This window comes from Schistocerca cancellata, chromosome 4 (assembly GCF_023864275.1).
Source record: "Schistocerca cancellata isolate TAMUIC-IGC-003103 chromosome 4, iqSchCanc2.1, whole genome shotgun sequence".
NCBI classification, from domain to species: domain Eukaryota; kingdom Metazoa; phylum Arthropoda; class Insecta; order Orthoptera; family Acrididae; genus Schistocerca; species Schistocerca cancellata.
The window spans coordinates 357,910,822-357,925,803 of record NC_064629.1 but is presented as its reverse complement, the minus strand read 5'-3'; the positions used below and the strand labels follow the sequence as shown (position 1 = coordinate 357,925,803).

The 14,982-nt window shown below is 38.5% G+C and overlaps 1 protein-coding gene across 5 annotated transcripts in view; it reads left to right on the top strand.

Moving 5' to 3' along the window:
* Positions 1 to 14,982, top strand: part of LOC126184693 (uncharacterized) — a 241,690-nt gene that overhangs the window by 159,950 nt on the left and 66,758 nt on the right. For all 5 annotated transcript variants that reach the window (XM_049927194.1, XM_049927190.1, XM_049927192.1 and 2 more), the window contains one exon: positions 11,215 to 11,348. In XM_049927194.1, the coding sequence (XP_049783151.1) occupies positions 11,215 to 11,348 (134 nt within the window). The remainder of the gene's footprint in view (positions 1 to 11,214; positions 11,349 to 14,982) is intronic.

Below are 14,982 nucleotides of genomic sequence, written 5' to 3'. Positions count from 1 at the left end.
AAGAACCATATTACTAAGCTTCTCAAGCAATTAAGCTCAGACAATTTTTGCACCTCGTATATTTGATAATCTTGGAAACAAACAAATCAACCTCCTGACATGAAACTTCCTAGCAGATTAAAACTATGTGCCAGACCGAGACTCGAACTCGGGACCTTTGCCTTGCGCGGGCAAGTGCTCTACCAACTGAGCTACCCAAGCACGACTCACGCCCCATCCTCACAGCTTTAATTCCACCAGTACCTCGTCTCCTACCTTACAAACTTTACAGAAGCTCTCCTGCGAACCTTGCAGAACTAGCACTCCTGGAAGAAAGAAAGAAGAAGAATTTCATTCTACAACCTCCTGACATATTTTGCATATTTCTACTCAGTAATGCCTTATGGAATAGTTTCTTTGGGGGGGGGGGGGGGGCAACTCATCACTTGGAGAGAAAGTAGTGATTGCACAAAAGCAAGCAGTAAGAATAATATGTGGTGTTCACCCACAGATGTCTTCGAGAAGCTAGGATTTTAATGTGCCGTCACAATTCAACTATTCGCTAATGAAATTTGTCATACATAAGCCATCAACGTTTGAGAAGAACAGTGATGTCCATACCTACAACACTAGAGCAAAAATGATCTTTGTTACTCATTATTAGAGCTGTCAGTGGCGCAGAAAGGAGTTAAATATGGAGAAACAAAAATTTTTGATCCTTTGCCCAATAACATATGTCTGATAGGTAGGAATCCAAGTTTTAAATCTAACTTAAAATAATTTCTCCTAGTCACCTCATTCTATTCCATTGACTAATTTCTACTTAAAAACTGGCAGCCAGTTAAAAAAAGAACACTTATTTTTAAGTTTAGTTGCATGGGTAGGACTAAAAGAATTGTGTGTTTATTAATGTTAACCCTAATCATGATATATATCTGTAAACTGACTCAGTCCACATAATTTTGATAAGAGAACTGTTCAAATAACCTATGGATCATATAATTAGCTAACTAACGAAATAATGTGGTTTTTGTGTCAACAGTGTGATCGTTTCAGACAGATGCTTCCTACACAGCTTGCTCATGATAACCAGTGGAGTTCTTGCTGCTACAAAATGTTCAAATGTGTGTGAATTCCTAAGGGACCAAATTGCTGAGGTCATAGGTCCCTAGACTTACACACTACTTAAAACTAACTTATGCTAAGAACAACACACACACCCATGCCCAAGGGAGGACTCGAACCTCCGGCGGGACGGGCTGTGCAATCTGTGATATGGCGCCTGCCACACGGCCACATCCATGCGGCTTGCTGCTACATCACTATGGTATTGTAGGATCTCAAAAGTGGGAGGGTGGCTAGTGAAGCAAATAGGCTGCTTGATTAAAGACTTCCAATTTTTGCCAATTCTTGCTGACCGTGCACTGGAATAAGATACAACAGTGGAGGAAGCAAGCAATGAAGGTGGAAGGGATATATAATTTGCATACCCTCTCAGCCAGTACTTTTGCTGTTCCTAAGTTTTGGTTGGTATGATCTACTGTCTAAATATAAATGAATACCACAATAAGCCTTCTGGTGCTGACTAAAAATGTTACAGCATTTGTCAGTTCTGCCTATAGACAGCTATACTCTGTTCATTGTATTTGGATCTTCTTGTAAAGAAATATATGCTCTGCCATTGCTCAGTAGCTGCATTGTTCAAGTACCTGGCATCTTAAGACTTCTAGAAGTACTTCTAGTAGTCTTAAGATGCCAGGTACTTTCTTGTTGTTCTAGTTTTGTATGAAACTCTAAGAAATGCTAAAGAATTGAAACTTTCAAGTTTCTTTGCTTATCTTGTTACTAAAAATTAAACCCATGTAGTTCTTGTATCAAATCAAACTGGACAGCTATTTTCCAATAATGCTTCACTTCTTTTAAACTTACTTACAAAATTATAAAATTTAGTAAATCTGTATGGAAAAATTATAGTTAAGCCATTTAATAGGGGGTCATTACTCAGCAGTTTTGCCAAGGGTGCAAATTCACCTCAGTATGACTCTGCATTGTGATCCTCAACCTGCTTCATCAGGGTCATTGGGATTAAATGAGTATGAAGACCTTGGGCCTCTGCCATGCTTATTGTAAAGATATCAAGATGCTTGCCTACTGTGCCCGCCACTGTCATCGCCCTTGTAATTTATTTTTTCCTATCCACTGACAACATGCGCAACTCCTTTTCATCCTCAATAGCAAGGCAGAGTACATAGGAAAGGATAAAGATGACAATATGGTCTTCCCATGAAATTAATTCACTGAATGCAAAAGCCTTGACATCAGCTGTATTAAGTACAGCTCTCCTCTCTAATAGTAACATATGAAAATTTATTCTAGACTGGGACTTGAACCTGCAATTCCTGCTTATTGTGAGCTGTTGATTTAACCACTTCTGCTGTCCTTACATGCTCCCCGGACCAACACAAACTTCCATGTCACTACATCCTTATATAATGGTTCATGTGCAGGGACAGCCAAATTGGTTAAGGTGACTGCTCGTGATAAGCTGTAAATCCTGGTTCGAGTCCTAGTCTAGTACAAATTTTCATATGTCACTATTAGGTAGCAGATCTATACATAATACAGCAGATGTCAAGGAATTTGCAGTCAGTGAATTAATTTTGGAATGTTTCGTACAGCTGTAGATTTTCAACAGTGTTTGTTCTTTCAGACATGCATGTAAGAAGATCTAACCATTTTTCTGACTACAAACAGTGCAATTCCCAGCACTTGTGCCCCCTCCCCTGCTGCTATCGAAGCAGCAACAGCAGGAGCTGTGGTGAGATGACCAGAGTCATCTGTGACTCTTCACAGGGTCCATTGAGAGGTCCTCCATTCCTCCACTCAGATGCAACTGCCCTCAGCGTCTCCCAAATGTGCTCTGCATGCTATGCCTGATGGACTGCAGCATTGACACTGTTCTGACGCACCAGACCACACAAATCCACCTTAGTTCTTCATCTCACCCAACTGCTTATCCCACACATCAAGATAGACACCACCGGAGACACTTCTCCTGCCTCCTCAGTGAAGTTTGCACAACTTAAGTTGTTTTTCCCAATGTTTTGTCATGGGGGAGGACTGAAGTTGTCACCAGTATCTCTGATAGTGAGATTATCTATTTGCTCCCACAACTTATGGCAGCACATACACGAAGCACAAGGAGTAGGGAGGAGATTAGTGTTTAACGCCCATCGACAATGAGATCATTAGAGAAGGAGCCCAAGCTCAGATTAAGGAAAGATGGAGATGGGAAGTGGTCATCCCTTTTGAAGGAAGCATTCCAGCATTTGCCTTAAGTGACTTAGAGGAATCACAGAAAACCTAAATCAAGTTGGCCAGATGTGGGTTTGAACTGTCATCCTCCTGAATGGGAGTTCAGTCTGTTAACCACTGAGCTACCCCGTTCAGCATACACAAAGCAAGCAGTGAGCACAACATCCTCCTTTGCCACATCACACCACATGGCATGGCCCTGTGGTCTCAGTAATGGGATAGAGCTGCTCACACAGTGACAAGAAGCCAGTGTCATATTCAGTTTATATGTTTACAATTTACATGCTGGCTGCTATCTTCGTGATGTCCTGTGCTGCCAGCTTGGACTTTGATGAATGAATCTGGCTGAATTTTTCATAGCTCTATGAGGGACTTGAACTTTATTTGTGGACTTTGCAGCATCTCATAGTGTTCTTGTTTTGTGTAGCCACAGCCAGCCAGAAGTTTGTGTGGTACACCAACTATCAACCTGTTCCTAACATGTAACTAGTGTTTTTGTTCAAATTGTAGCATAACAACCATATATGGGGATATTAACATGGGTCTAAGCAATGTATTGCAGCAACACTGATGGCATGGGAATGCTGGATGTTGTCGCTGTAATGATTCAGCAGTCTTGTGAGGCAGGTTGGCGTACTGAAAAATAAATTTGCCAGTACTGCACAGACTAGCAAAGCAAGGGGTAAGGCAGATTTCCACACCGACAGTCGCAGAGGTGTTTTAGAATGCATGATTGGTAGTGGCACATTTGCATAACAAGCGTGCTGCTGCTGACTGTAAGTACTGAACATTTCTGTAACATGATTATTCTTAGTCTTTCAGCCATACCAGGACAACGGGGCTGTGCTGGGTGAGGCTGTCACATGGATCTGCCAGTAGAAATCACCAGTTTAAGGCTAAGGCAGGGCAACAGCTCCATGTGATAACTCCTTCCACGGACTTAGAGCCATAGTGCAGCTGGGCATCACAGGTCAACCCCAGCAGTATGGCCAACTCCTGCCCGTGGGGCAGCGGGTTGCTCCATGTGCACCCCAGCCATCAACTGCCTTTGTGGGACAGACATCTCCTCATGGTGGGCATCCACCACTGTAACACAGCTGGGCACCAGCCAAAGCCATAGCCGATATACTGGCATGGAGTATACAAGCTGTTGGCGCAGAAATTGCATGGCCGTCTTATGTAATGAGACCATCGGTGTTCAGTGGAGGATCTGCATCAGCATCACAGGATATGCAAGCAGCCAGCCCAAGTGACCATCCAGCCACTGACCTAGTGTATCAATCAGTTCAGATGCTTCAATGAAGAACTTGTTACACTTGCAACTGCCTTTCTCTGGAGCCTCCTGGGCCCCCACCTTGCCGTCACCAACTACTCACACCAGTCTGGCTCATAACCACCCCAACCTGCACTGGAGGCACTATAAAATAAAAGGAATGGAAGCACCATTTCAACAATCGAGTTAATCATATATCCTCTGAGGCATTCCAAGTCCATGGGAACACACCCAGCCCTAAAGCCACAGATAAATGACTGTTGCAAGATGACTTATGAATATATTTTGCGCTGAAACAGACATCTTGTGATCAATATAGTAGTTCTAGAGAATAATTTTCTGTGGGAAAAAAATTACTGATTTGCCAGAAAACACTATGTCTCATTAGTCATGATTGCTATTGTCCTTAGTGAATACTAGTCAGTAGAGTCAATGTATATCATAGAGACTACTTGATGGCTGCACTCAGGGATACCTTACTATGCTTCAGCTTTCTATATTATCAAACCCCCTACCTTCACAAGAGCAATGATGCAACCACAAATTGCCTGTTGATGATGCACAATTGGATCAAATTTGCGGTGGTGCAGATGTCGGACCTTGAATTGTGTTCTGTTATTGACTGTTGTGCAAATGATGCACTTGCAAACATAGCTCACTACATTAAACTGTATGCCTGTCCAACAACATACGTCTGCCAAATACAGGATAATGTCTAATGAGGTAGGCTATTTTATAAGAAAGTTATTCCAGAATGACATTTTACTTCAGATAAGGATGATTAGATTTTAACATGCCATCAAGAACTCTGCCATTAAAGATGAAGCACAAGTTCGAATTACAAAATGATGGGGAATAAAATAGGTAATGCCTTTTTGAAGGTAACTATCTCAGCATTTTCGAATTACAAAATGATGGGGAATAAAATACGAGGGCTATCCACAAAGTACATTACGTTTTGGAATTAAAAATAAATAAAGTATTGGAAATATTTTTTATTATATACAGTTGAAAGCCAAACTTAAATACTACTTTTCTACATAGTTGCCATTTAAATTAAGGCTCTTATCATAGCGATGGATGAGCTTGGAAATTCCTTCGTCGTAAAATTTGGCCACCTGCGCCTTCAACCATGTGGTTACCTCTTCTTGAAGCTGTGCGTTGTCATCAAAACGCTGCATAGCCAACCACTTCTTCATTGCTGGGAATAAGTGGAAGTCACTCAGTGCCAGGTCGGGACTGTACAGCAGATGAGGAAACAACTCCCACTTAAAAGATTCGAGAACTTCACGAGTGGCATTTGCCATGTGGGCCTGGGCATTGTCGCGAATCAGCAAGATCTTTGAGCCCAACTTTCCCCTGCGCTTGTTTTGTATTGCTCTTCTGAGGCTGTGCAGAGTTTGGCAATACCTTTGAGAGTTTATTGTAGTGCCTCTTTCCAGGAAACCCACAAAAATCGTATTTCTACCGGGTTACTGATTAACCACATGGTTGAAGGCGCAGGCGGCCGAATTTTACGACGAAGGAATTTCCAAGCTCGTCCATCGCTACGATAAGTACCTTAATTTAAATGGCAACTATGTAGAAAAGTAGTATTTAAATGTGGCTTTCATCTGTATATAATAAAAAAAATTCCAATACTTTATTTATTCTTAATTCCAAAACGTAATGTACTTTGTGGATAGCCCTCGTAGGTAATGCCTTTTTGAAGGTAACCATCTCAGCATTTGCCTTGAGCAATTTAGGGAAATCATGTATAACTTAAATCTGGAAGGATGGGTGGGGATTTGAATTCAGATGTGTTCCTACAAGGGACCTTAGTACCTTAGTCTCTCTAAATTTGCCTATATAATCTATGAATGAAAAAAAAAAAATGTGAGAGTCAAGCAGCAACTTTACCATTTTAATAACAGTTCGGCACCATAATTATTATAGTTTCCTATGACATTTAATTACAAATGCATTGTTTTCTGTGCTATTAATAAAAAGCTTCTTGAAACTACCATAAAGAGTTCTCAGGTCTTCAGTAATAATTCTTCATTTATTTTGCAAAAGTCAGGAGTGGCACAAGTAACACGTAAACCTGTGTCCCCACCTTTTTTTAACAAAAATTTTGCTTGGTTGGTAATACTAGTAGTTAAAGAAGTTACGGAAATAATAAGTAAATAATTGTCACTAAGTGGTCAACTAAGTGTTGCTCTTCCTGGAACTGTGAATCTGCGCCTGGAATTCCATCAAAATGCAAGGAAAAGTTATTGTTAGCTGAACTTATAACCACTTTATGGATACAAGTACCAATGTTAGTAATTGACCATATGTAGCCTAGTGCTTGGGAGAAGGGGGAGGGGGCGGGGAAAAAATTGTAGAGGGAGACCAAGAGACGAATACAGTATGCAAATTCAGAAGGATATACATTGCAGTAAATATTTGGAGATTAAGAGGGTTGCAGAGGATACAGTAGCATGGAGAGCTGCATCAAACCCGTCTCCAGGCTGAAGAACACAACAAAAGCCCCAATGGTTGTAGAAGTTGGGGAATTCAGTAGCTTTACTAAGGTGCACACTGCCTAGATAAGATTCAAATGAAAATTGCATGTTAATAGTGAAGATTATAAAAAGAAACTGAAGAATGTGTTTAGAAATCGAACATGGCTTCAACACTCTCCAGCCACATGCCTTGGTCGCTACATCAGCAGCACTTTCATTGACTAGCATTTACTGCAAGGGCAGATAAGAGGCTGTTGTGGAAGTTTATTTCCTTGATTTCCAGCAGGAAAATATGTGTCTGCAGACTGCATATATGTTGATTAAAAATGATCAGTTTTCAGTTACAGTCAAAGCTGATCATAACAATGTTGAAGGGCTGACAGTTTACGGAAGTTGTAGCCAGTGGTGTACCAACTATTTCTTTAGAGGGGGGCAAAGAAACCCGTTTACTGATTTTGTCTTTCAGCAAAACTGTTAAGAATACACGTACATGGATACCGGTAGAGTGGGAATGTGTGTTAGGTAATCAGCACTGTGTTGTTCAACAGAGAGAAACAACAGATCAATATTAATATGGATCCAGTTTTATAGGTCATGCTCTTGAAAACAATTTCATTGCTTTAATTTTTAAAAAGACACCATTTATCTGGGAAGACACTGATTCTACTTTGTTTTGAGATTATTAATGAAAAGAAGTTCATATTTACTATAGACTGCAGTATGAACCAGCCAGAGAGAAACCTTGTGTTGTTATTACTATTTTACAAACTCCATACATCACATCTTAGTGAAAAAGAGAAAAACATAATTTATTTGAAAAAGAAGAAGGCATTTATTTTGTTTTTATTTAGACTAAAAAATTTTATGTACAATTTCCAAATGTAGTTTTCCTTTTGACAGTTCGGGAAGGAAATTCTTTCATGACGTCCATAAGATTAATTTTTCCAGCCCTGTCTTGATGGACAATGAGGAGTAGGTGGGCAAGTCTCGATTGAGTCATTGTTGATCTGAGGCAAGTTTTAAGTCATCTCAAGGAACTAAATGACTGTCTGTGAGGTCATTAATATGCAACATGAACAGAAAGGGTCCTAACACACTTCCTTGGGGCAAACCTGATATTACTTCTATCTGTCAATGACTGTCAACACAAGGTAATGTGATGTGCCCTACCTGCCAAGAAATCCTAAAGCCTGTGACAAATTTTGGTTGATAAACCATACAATCATAGTTTCTGTAATAATCATAGGTGTTGCACTGACTCAAATGCTTATCAGAAATCAAGAAATATTGCATCTGCCTGACTGCCTTGATCCATGGCTTTCAGAATGTTGTGAGAAAAGTAAGAGTTACAATTCAAATGATTGATTTTTCTGGAATCTGTACTGGTTGACATGTAAGAGGTCAATATGTTCAAAATCTCACATTGTGTTTGAGCTGTGAACGATTTCAAAGACTGTAGCACAAATGGGTTTCGGAGAATATTGGACAGTAGTTTTGTGGATCACTTCTGCTACTCTTCTTGTAGATAGGTGTGACATTTGCTTTCTTATAATAACTGAGCATGCTTTTTAGTTTGATGCATCTGGATAGATTATGGTTAAGAGAGCTGCAAATTCAGTATAGAATCTGACAGGAATTGCATCAGGACCTTCAGCCTTGTTCAGTTGTGGTGATTACAACTGTTTATCAATACAGTTGACAATAATATCTTTGCAGTAGTGCAAGAATTAAACTGGGAACGGCCCTCGATTTTCCTTCGTAAAGAAATATTTGACAACAGAGTTTAGCATTATGCTTTTGCTTTGCTACCTTCAATTTCAGTTCCTGTCTCATCCGTGAGTATCTGAACACTAATTATGACACCACTAACAGCCTTTAAATATGCCCAGATTTTTTTGGATTTTGTGAGAGCTCTTTCATTAATATTCTGCTATGGTCATCATTGAGGCTTTAATGCACTGTGCTCTTAATAGACAAACGTGTTTCCTTCAGCATAATCCTATCTATAAACCTATACTTTGTTTTACATCTATTATACAATAGTCTCTGTTTCTCCTCACATCATGAACAGTTCTGCTAGGCATCTATCAAGAGAATGGTCAGCTTTCTTCTAAACCTAAGCCACAGTTCTTCTACATGCTCTTCTCCAGAGTTTTAGTGTTTCAAGTTCCTTACTTAGATATGGCACTATTGCTTCTTTATCTAGTTAACTAAACATATAAATCATTCTAGTTGTTTTAGTTGCCTTTTGTACTGTGATAATCACTGCTGCAACAGCTGCTTCATGTTCTCTGATACCAGTTTCAGTGTGACCATCCTCAAAGAAGTGAGGTCTGTTTGTTGTTATTATATCCAATATATTTCCATCATGAGTACATAACTGAACAATCTGTTCTAGACAGTGCTCAAGAAGGTATTTAGTAATCCTTCATAGGGCATCTTGTGATGCCAGCTACTTACAAAACTGTGATTTTCACAATTGATTATTGGATGATTAAAGTCTCTTCCAATGATGACATTGTGATTGGGGAACTCACATATTAGGGAACTTATGTTTCTCTAAAGTTTTTCGTTATGCCTGGAGGGGTGTCTGGTAGTCGATAGAAGCATCTGATTATAGGTATATGCCCACCCTGATACTGAGACTTATATCTCACAAGCAATTTCAGTTTCTACCTCGGTGAATTTGAGTTCTTATTTACTGTGATAGTGACACCACCTCCATTTACCACCAGTCTGTCCGTTTGATACACATTTAAATTTTCCCCTAAAATCCCACTGCAATCCATTTCAGGTTTTAGCCAACCTTCCGTACCTAATATTATGTGAACTGCACTGCTTTTTAGGAATGCTTCAAATTTTGGAACTTTGTTTCAAATGCTTTAGCAGTTATTCACTAGGATATTAGTACTCTCACGTGCATGGGCATTGCTTTTGATCTTATACTGACACTTCCAGGTCTTTACCAGCTTGTTGTCATCTGGGCTGGATGAAGAGCTGTCTAATCTTTAAATACCCTTGTGTGTATCCCACACAGCCAGCTACCTTGGTAGAAGCCTGTCACGTGTTGTGTACACCTGGCCCGTTTAGGGGGACCCTAAGTTCTCAACCATATGACACAAGTTCAGGAATTCACAGCCTAGCCTTTTGCAAAACCTTCAAAGTCTTTGATGTTTCGTTTGTAGGGCACTCAACTGCATGATCATCAGCACTCATACAACGTCCCAACTTTTTTACACAGTCCAATTTTTTTCACAGCCCATCTAGCCACTGTCACAAATGATGATGATGATGATGATGATGATGAAATTATGAGGACAACACAAACACCCAGTCCCCAGGCAGAGAAATTCAAAGTCTCTGATTTAGTTGTACCATCCATCCCGTAACCCAGAACCATGGGTCATGATCAGTTGTGGGTACCATGCTCTATGCTGTAAGCTTTGTTGAAAGTCCATAAGCAAGGCTAGGCTTCTCAAACTTTATTGCCAGTCACTGGAATGATCCAAGAATGATATCACATCCTAGATGAAAGGTGTCATTGCTTCTAATTTCTGTCACAATTTGCAGTTGGTTGCACCCTGCTCCCTGAATGGCTGCCAGAATAGCCTCTTTGACATGTTGTATGATTCCCTCACACATACACACTGGGTGCATGTGGTGTTACTTCTCATGCTTTGCTGCCATTTCCATAAGGGAATGTCGTTCTAGTGAGAAAGGTAACTGGATTCAGCTTTTGCAAGCAGTCATAAATGTGTGCTTTCCAGAAGTGGTGCAGCCAAAAGCACCATTGTAAAAGTCTCTACAAGCAGTAGGTTCACAGTTATGGGGCATTGTTTGATCTTTTCTATCTATGCCATAATGGGGTTATTATATGGCAGCTGAAAACAAAAAGTCATTGTGTTTGCTTTAAGTTCTGTTCCACAGAAGAAATATAACTACAATGAAACAGCTTGCCTGTGCAGATTTCTTGTCGTGTTAACACTTGAATACATCATTAGTGCAGTAAAATTTGGTGTTTGAAGAGGTTAATGATTTGACTTATTATTTATAAGATAATCAATTGGGTTTACCTTATTTATTATTTTTAAGAGTTTCTCAAATATGTGACATACAGGTTTTCTTTCGGAAGTGATTATTTATCTTTGAACTTACTTGCAGTTCAAGACCAGAGTAAAACATGTGACACCGAAACATCCTCAGGATAACAGGACAGCTTGGATAGTAACAGTGGAGGACTTAAGAACATGTACTGAAGAAACGTCCATATTTGATGCAGTATTTATATGCAATGGGTAATTTTTGGTACTCTTTTGCACTTTGCACAGCATTTGTTCTGCTTTGAGTGACTACTGTTGCCTTTTTCTGTCATATCTGTGTACAGTGCTTTAAATACTAGCTGCATTTCAAAAATGTTATGTTTTTGTGAACACTTTCTCTGAAGAAAATTATTTACATGCAATGTTTGTATAACTTTAACAGCTGTGTTTAACATTTTACCCAAGTATATGTATGATGAGTGGTGTTCACCTACATTTATGAGTGTATACTCTCCGTACCATAGTAGGGGACATTTTTGGATACATTTTCATATGAAGAGTTTGAAAAACTATGGTTCTGTTTGCAAGAGACATACACTTTTAATACATGTAAGATGAAACTGTGTTAAAGATTCAGGCCTCTTGTATCACAGTCAGTTGAATTAAAATGATTAGCTGATGCACCACCCTTCTTTTAAATGAACTATAGACATTAAGGTGTCAAAGAAATCCAACATAAAAATTCTAATTAGATAAAATAATATCAATTGTTTGACATACAGTAAGTTTTATGTACTTCTTACAAATTTAGTTCTTAAGGCATGATGTTTTTTTAATCTCACACAATCAACATCAAACTGGCAATTCTGAAATCTTTACCCTCCAGGAAAAATATTTGTGTTCATCCTCAATACCTAGATCATTATGAAGTTGTTTCTGTTAAATAGTTATTGTTATATTGTGTGGATTATAATTGTGATCTCTTGCTGTGATAGGAAATGATCAAGTTTTACAGTTATATTCCATCTTATCATTGGAAAATATGGCAATATGCTGACCATTCAAATGCCTTCTTAGATTTCTTTTTATTTGAATGCATGCAATGAATGCACACACACACACACACACACACACACACACACACACACACACACACACACACACACGATGTGTCCAAGGTCAATTTTATTATATATTAAATTCTTCACTTCACTACACACACACGATGCGTCCAAGATCAATTTTATTATACATTAAATTCTTCACTTCACTGGGTATGTGATGTGGTAAAGATTTTTATGGCTGAGTACATCACTCCTTTCTATGATACACCAAGGCTGAGTGACAGTGTCAATCATGTCTATTTCTGCTGTTTATGAAGATTACTGTTCTTTTCAAACTTTGACAACCAACTTCATAGGTAGCCAATGTTCTGTAAGGCTGTTGTAAATCTGCTGAACTGTTTACAGAGTTGTCTATAAGAGGCTCTAGAGCCAACACCACATGTTTTCATATTACAAATTTCTGTGCAGCTCACACTTTCTTCCTTAATCATGAGCTACCCAGAATATGATGCCATAAGATAGTAGAGTAAGAAAGTAGGAAAAACAAGTCAATTTTTTGACATTTTCACCTCCAAAATCTCAAGTTGACCATAACACAAGAGTAACAGAGCTTAGACATTTAAGATCTAAAACATGAGACTTCCAGTTCAGAGTCTTAGCAATTTAAACACTTAATAATTTAGAATATTCTCTCTCATTTGTTGATTTACCCTCATGAATTATTTCTGATGGTGTCACTGGGCCTTGTGCATCACTGATTAGATTAGATTAGTACTTGTTCCATAGGTCATGAATACAACACTTCGTAATGATGTGGAACGTGACGGGTTAATAAAAGGTGTCTATACAAGATACTACATTACACAAAATATTACATGACCTTTTTTTTGTGGGGGTTGCGGCAATTACTTACTTACTATATCCAAAAATTCATCTAGTGAGTAGAAGGAGTTGCCATTAAGAAATTCTTTTAATTTCCTTTTAAATGCTATATGGCTATCTGTCAGACGTTTGTTGCTATTAGGTAAGTGACAAAAGACTTTTGTGGCAGCATAATTTACCCCCGTCTGAGCCAAAGTTAGATTTAACCTTAAGTAGTGAAGATCATCCTTTCTCCTAGTGTTGTAGCCATGTACACTGCTATTACTTTTGAATTTGTTCGGATTGTTAATAACAAATTTTGTAAGTGAATATATATATTTTGAGGCTACAGTGAAGATCTCTAGCTCTTTAAATAAGTGTCTGCAGGATGATCTTGGATGAGCTCCAGCAATTATTCTGATTACACGCTTTTGTGCAATGAACACTCTTTTACTCAATGAGTTACCCCTGAATATGACAGCATACAAAAGCAGAGAATGAAAACAGGCTTGGTAAGCTAATTTACTGACATGTATATTGCCAAAATTTGCAATAACCCTAATAGCATAAGAAGCTGAACTGAAACGTTTCAGCAGATCTTCAGTGTGTTTTTTCCAGTTCAACCCCTCATCAATGTATACACCTAGAAATTTTGAATATTCTACCTTAGCTACTGATTTCTGATCGAAGTCTATATTTATTAATGGTGTTATTCCATTTACTGTGTGGAACTGTACGTAATGTGTTTTCTCAAAATTTAATGAGAGCCCATTTGCAGAAAACCACTTAATGATTTTCTGAAAAACATCGTTTACAATTTCACCAGTTAAATCTTGTCTGTTGGGTGTGATAGCATTAGCAAAAAGTACCAGCTTTGCATCTTCATGAATATAGAATGGCAAGTCATTAATATATATTAAGAACAGCAGAGGATCCAAGACCGAACCTTGCGGCACCCCATTCTTGATTGTTCCCCCGTTTGAGAAATCACTAGTTTTTTGCATATTATGTGAACTGCTTATTTCAACTTTCTGCACTCTTCCAGTTAGGTATGATTTAAACCATTTGAGTGCTGTCCCACTCATACCACAGTACTTGAGCTTATGTAGAAGTATTCCATGATTTACACAATCAAAAGCCTTTGAGAGATCACAAAAAATCCTAACGGGTGATTTCCGGTTACTCAGAGCATTTAATATTTGATTAGTGAGAGTATATATGGCATTTTCCATTGAAAAACCTTTCTGGAAACCAAACTGACATTTTGTTAAAACTTTATTTTTACAAAGGTGTGAAGCTACTCTTCAATACATTACTTTTTCAAGAATTTTGGATAAGGCAGTCAGAAGAGAGATTGGGCGGTAGTTGTTGACATCAGATGTATCCCCTTTTTTATGCAGTGGTTTAACACTGGCATACTTTAGTCTATCTGGGAACATGTCATTTATATTTTCTAATGTTGAAGTTACTCCATTAGGCTCAGTTGCAATATTTGGATTGTCACAAAGAGAACTATTTCTGATTCTTGGATGTATAATGGAAGATCATTTACATATTATGAGAACAAGAGTGGGTGTATACAGAGTCCTGTGGAACACCTGTAGTGGTTATTCCTCATTGTGAAGATGATGTTTCATTGTGTACACTCTGAGGGTTTCTTAATACAACACTCTATGGCCTTTTAGTTGGATGGGATGAAAATCATATACCAATAAGATCTCTTTTACGATAATCTTTGAGCTCTGTTAGGAGGATACTATGAATTGCACAATGAGCTGCATTTGGCAAGTCACAGATAATATCAGTTGGCAGTTTTTGTCATTTACATTTTGTGTAATCTGATTTGTGATTTGGAAAGAAATGTCTGTTCTTTGGAGAGCCCCTCTTGAAATTCTAGTTCAGACTGACTAAGTGTCTTATTTCAAAGTGGTAGGTTATGGTTCTTGCATACATAATTTTTTCCA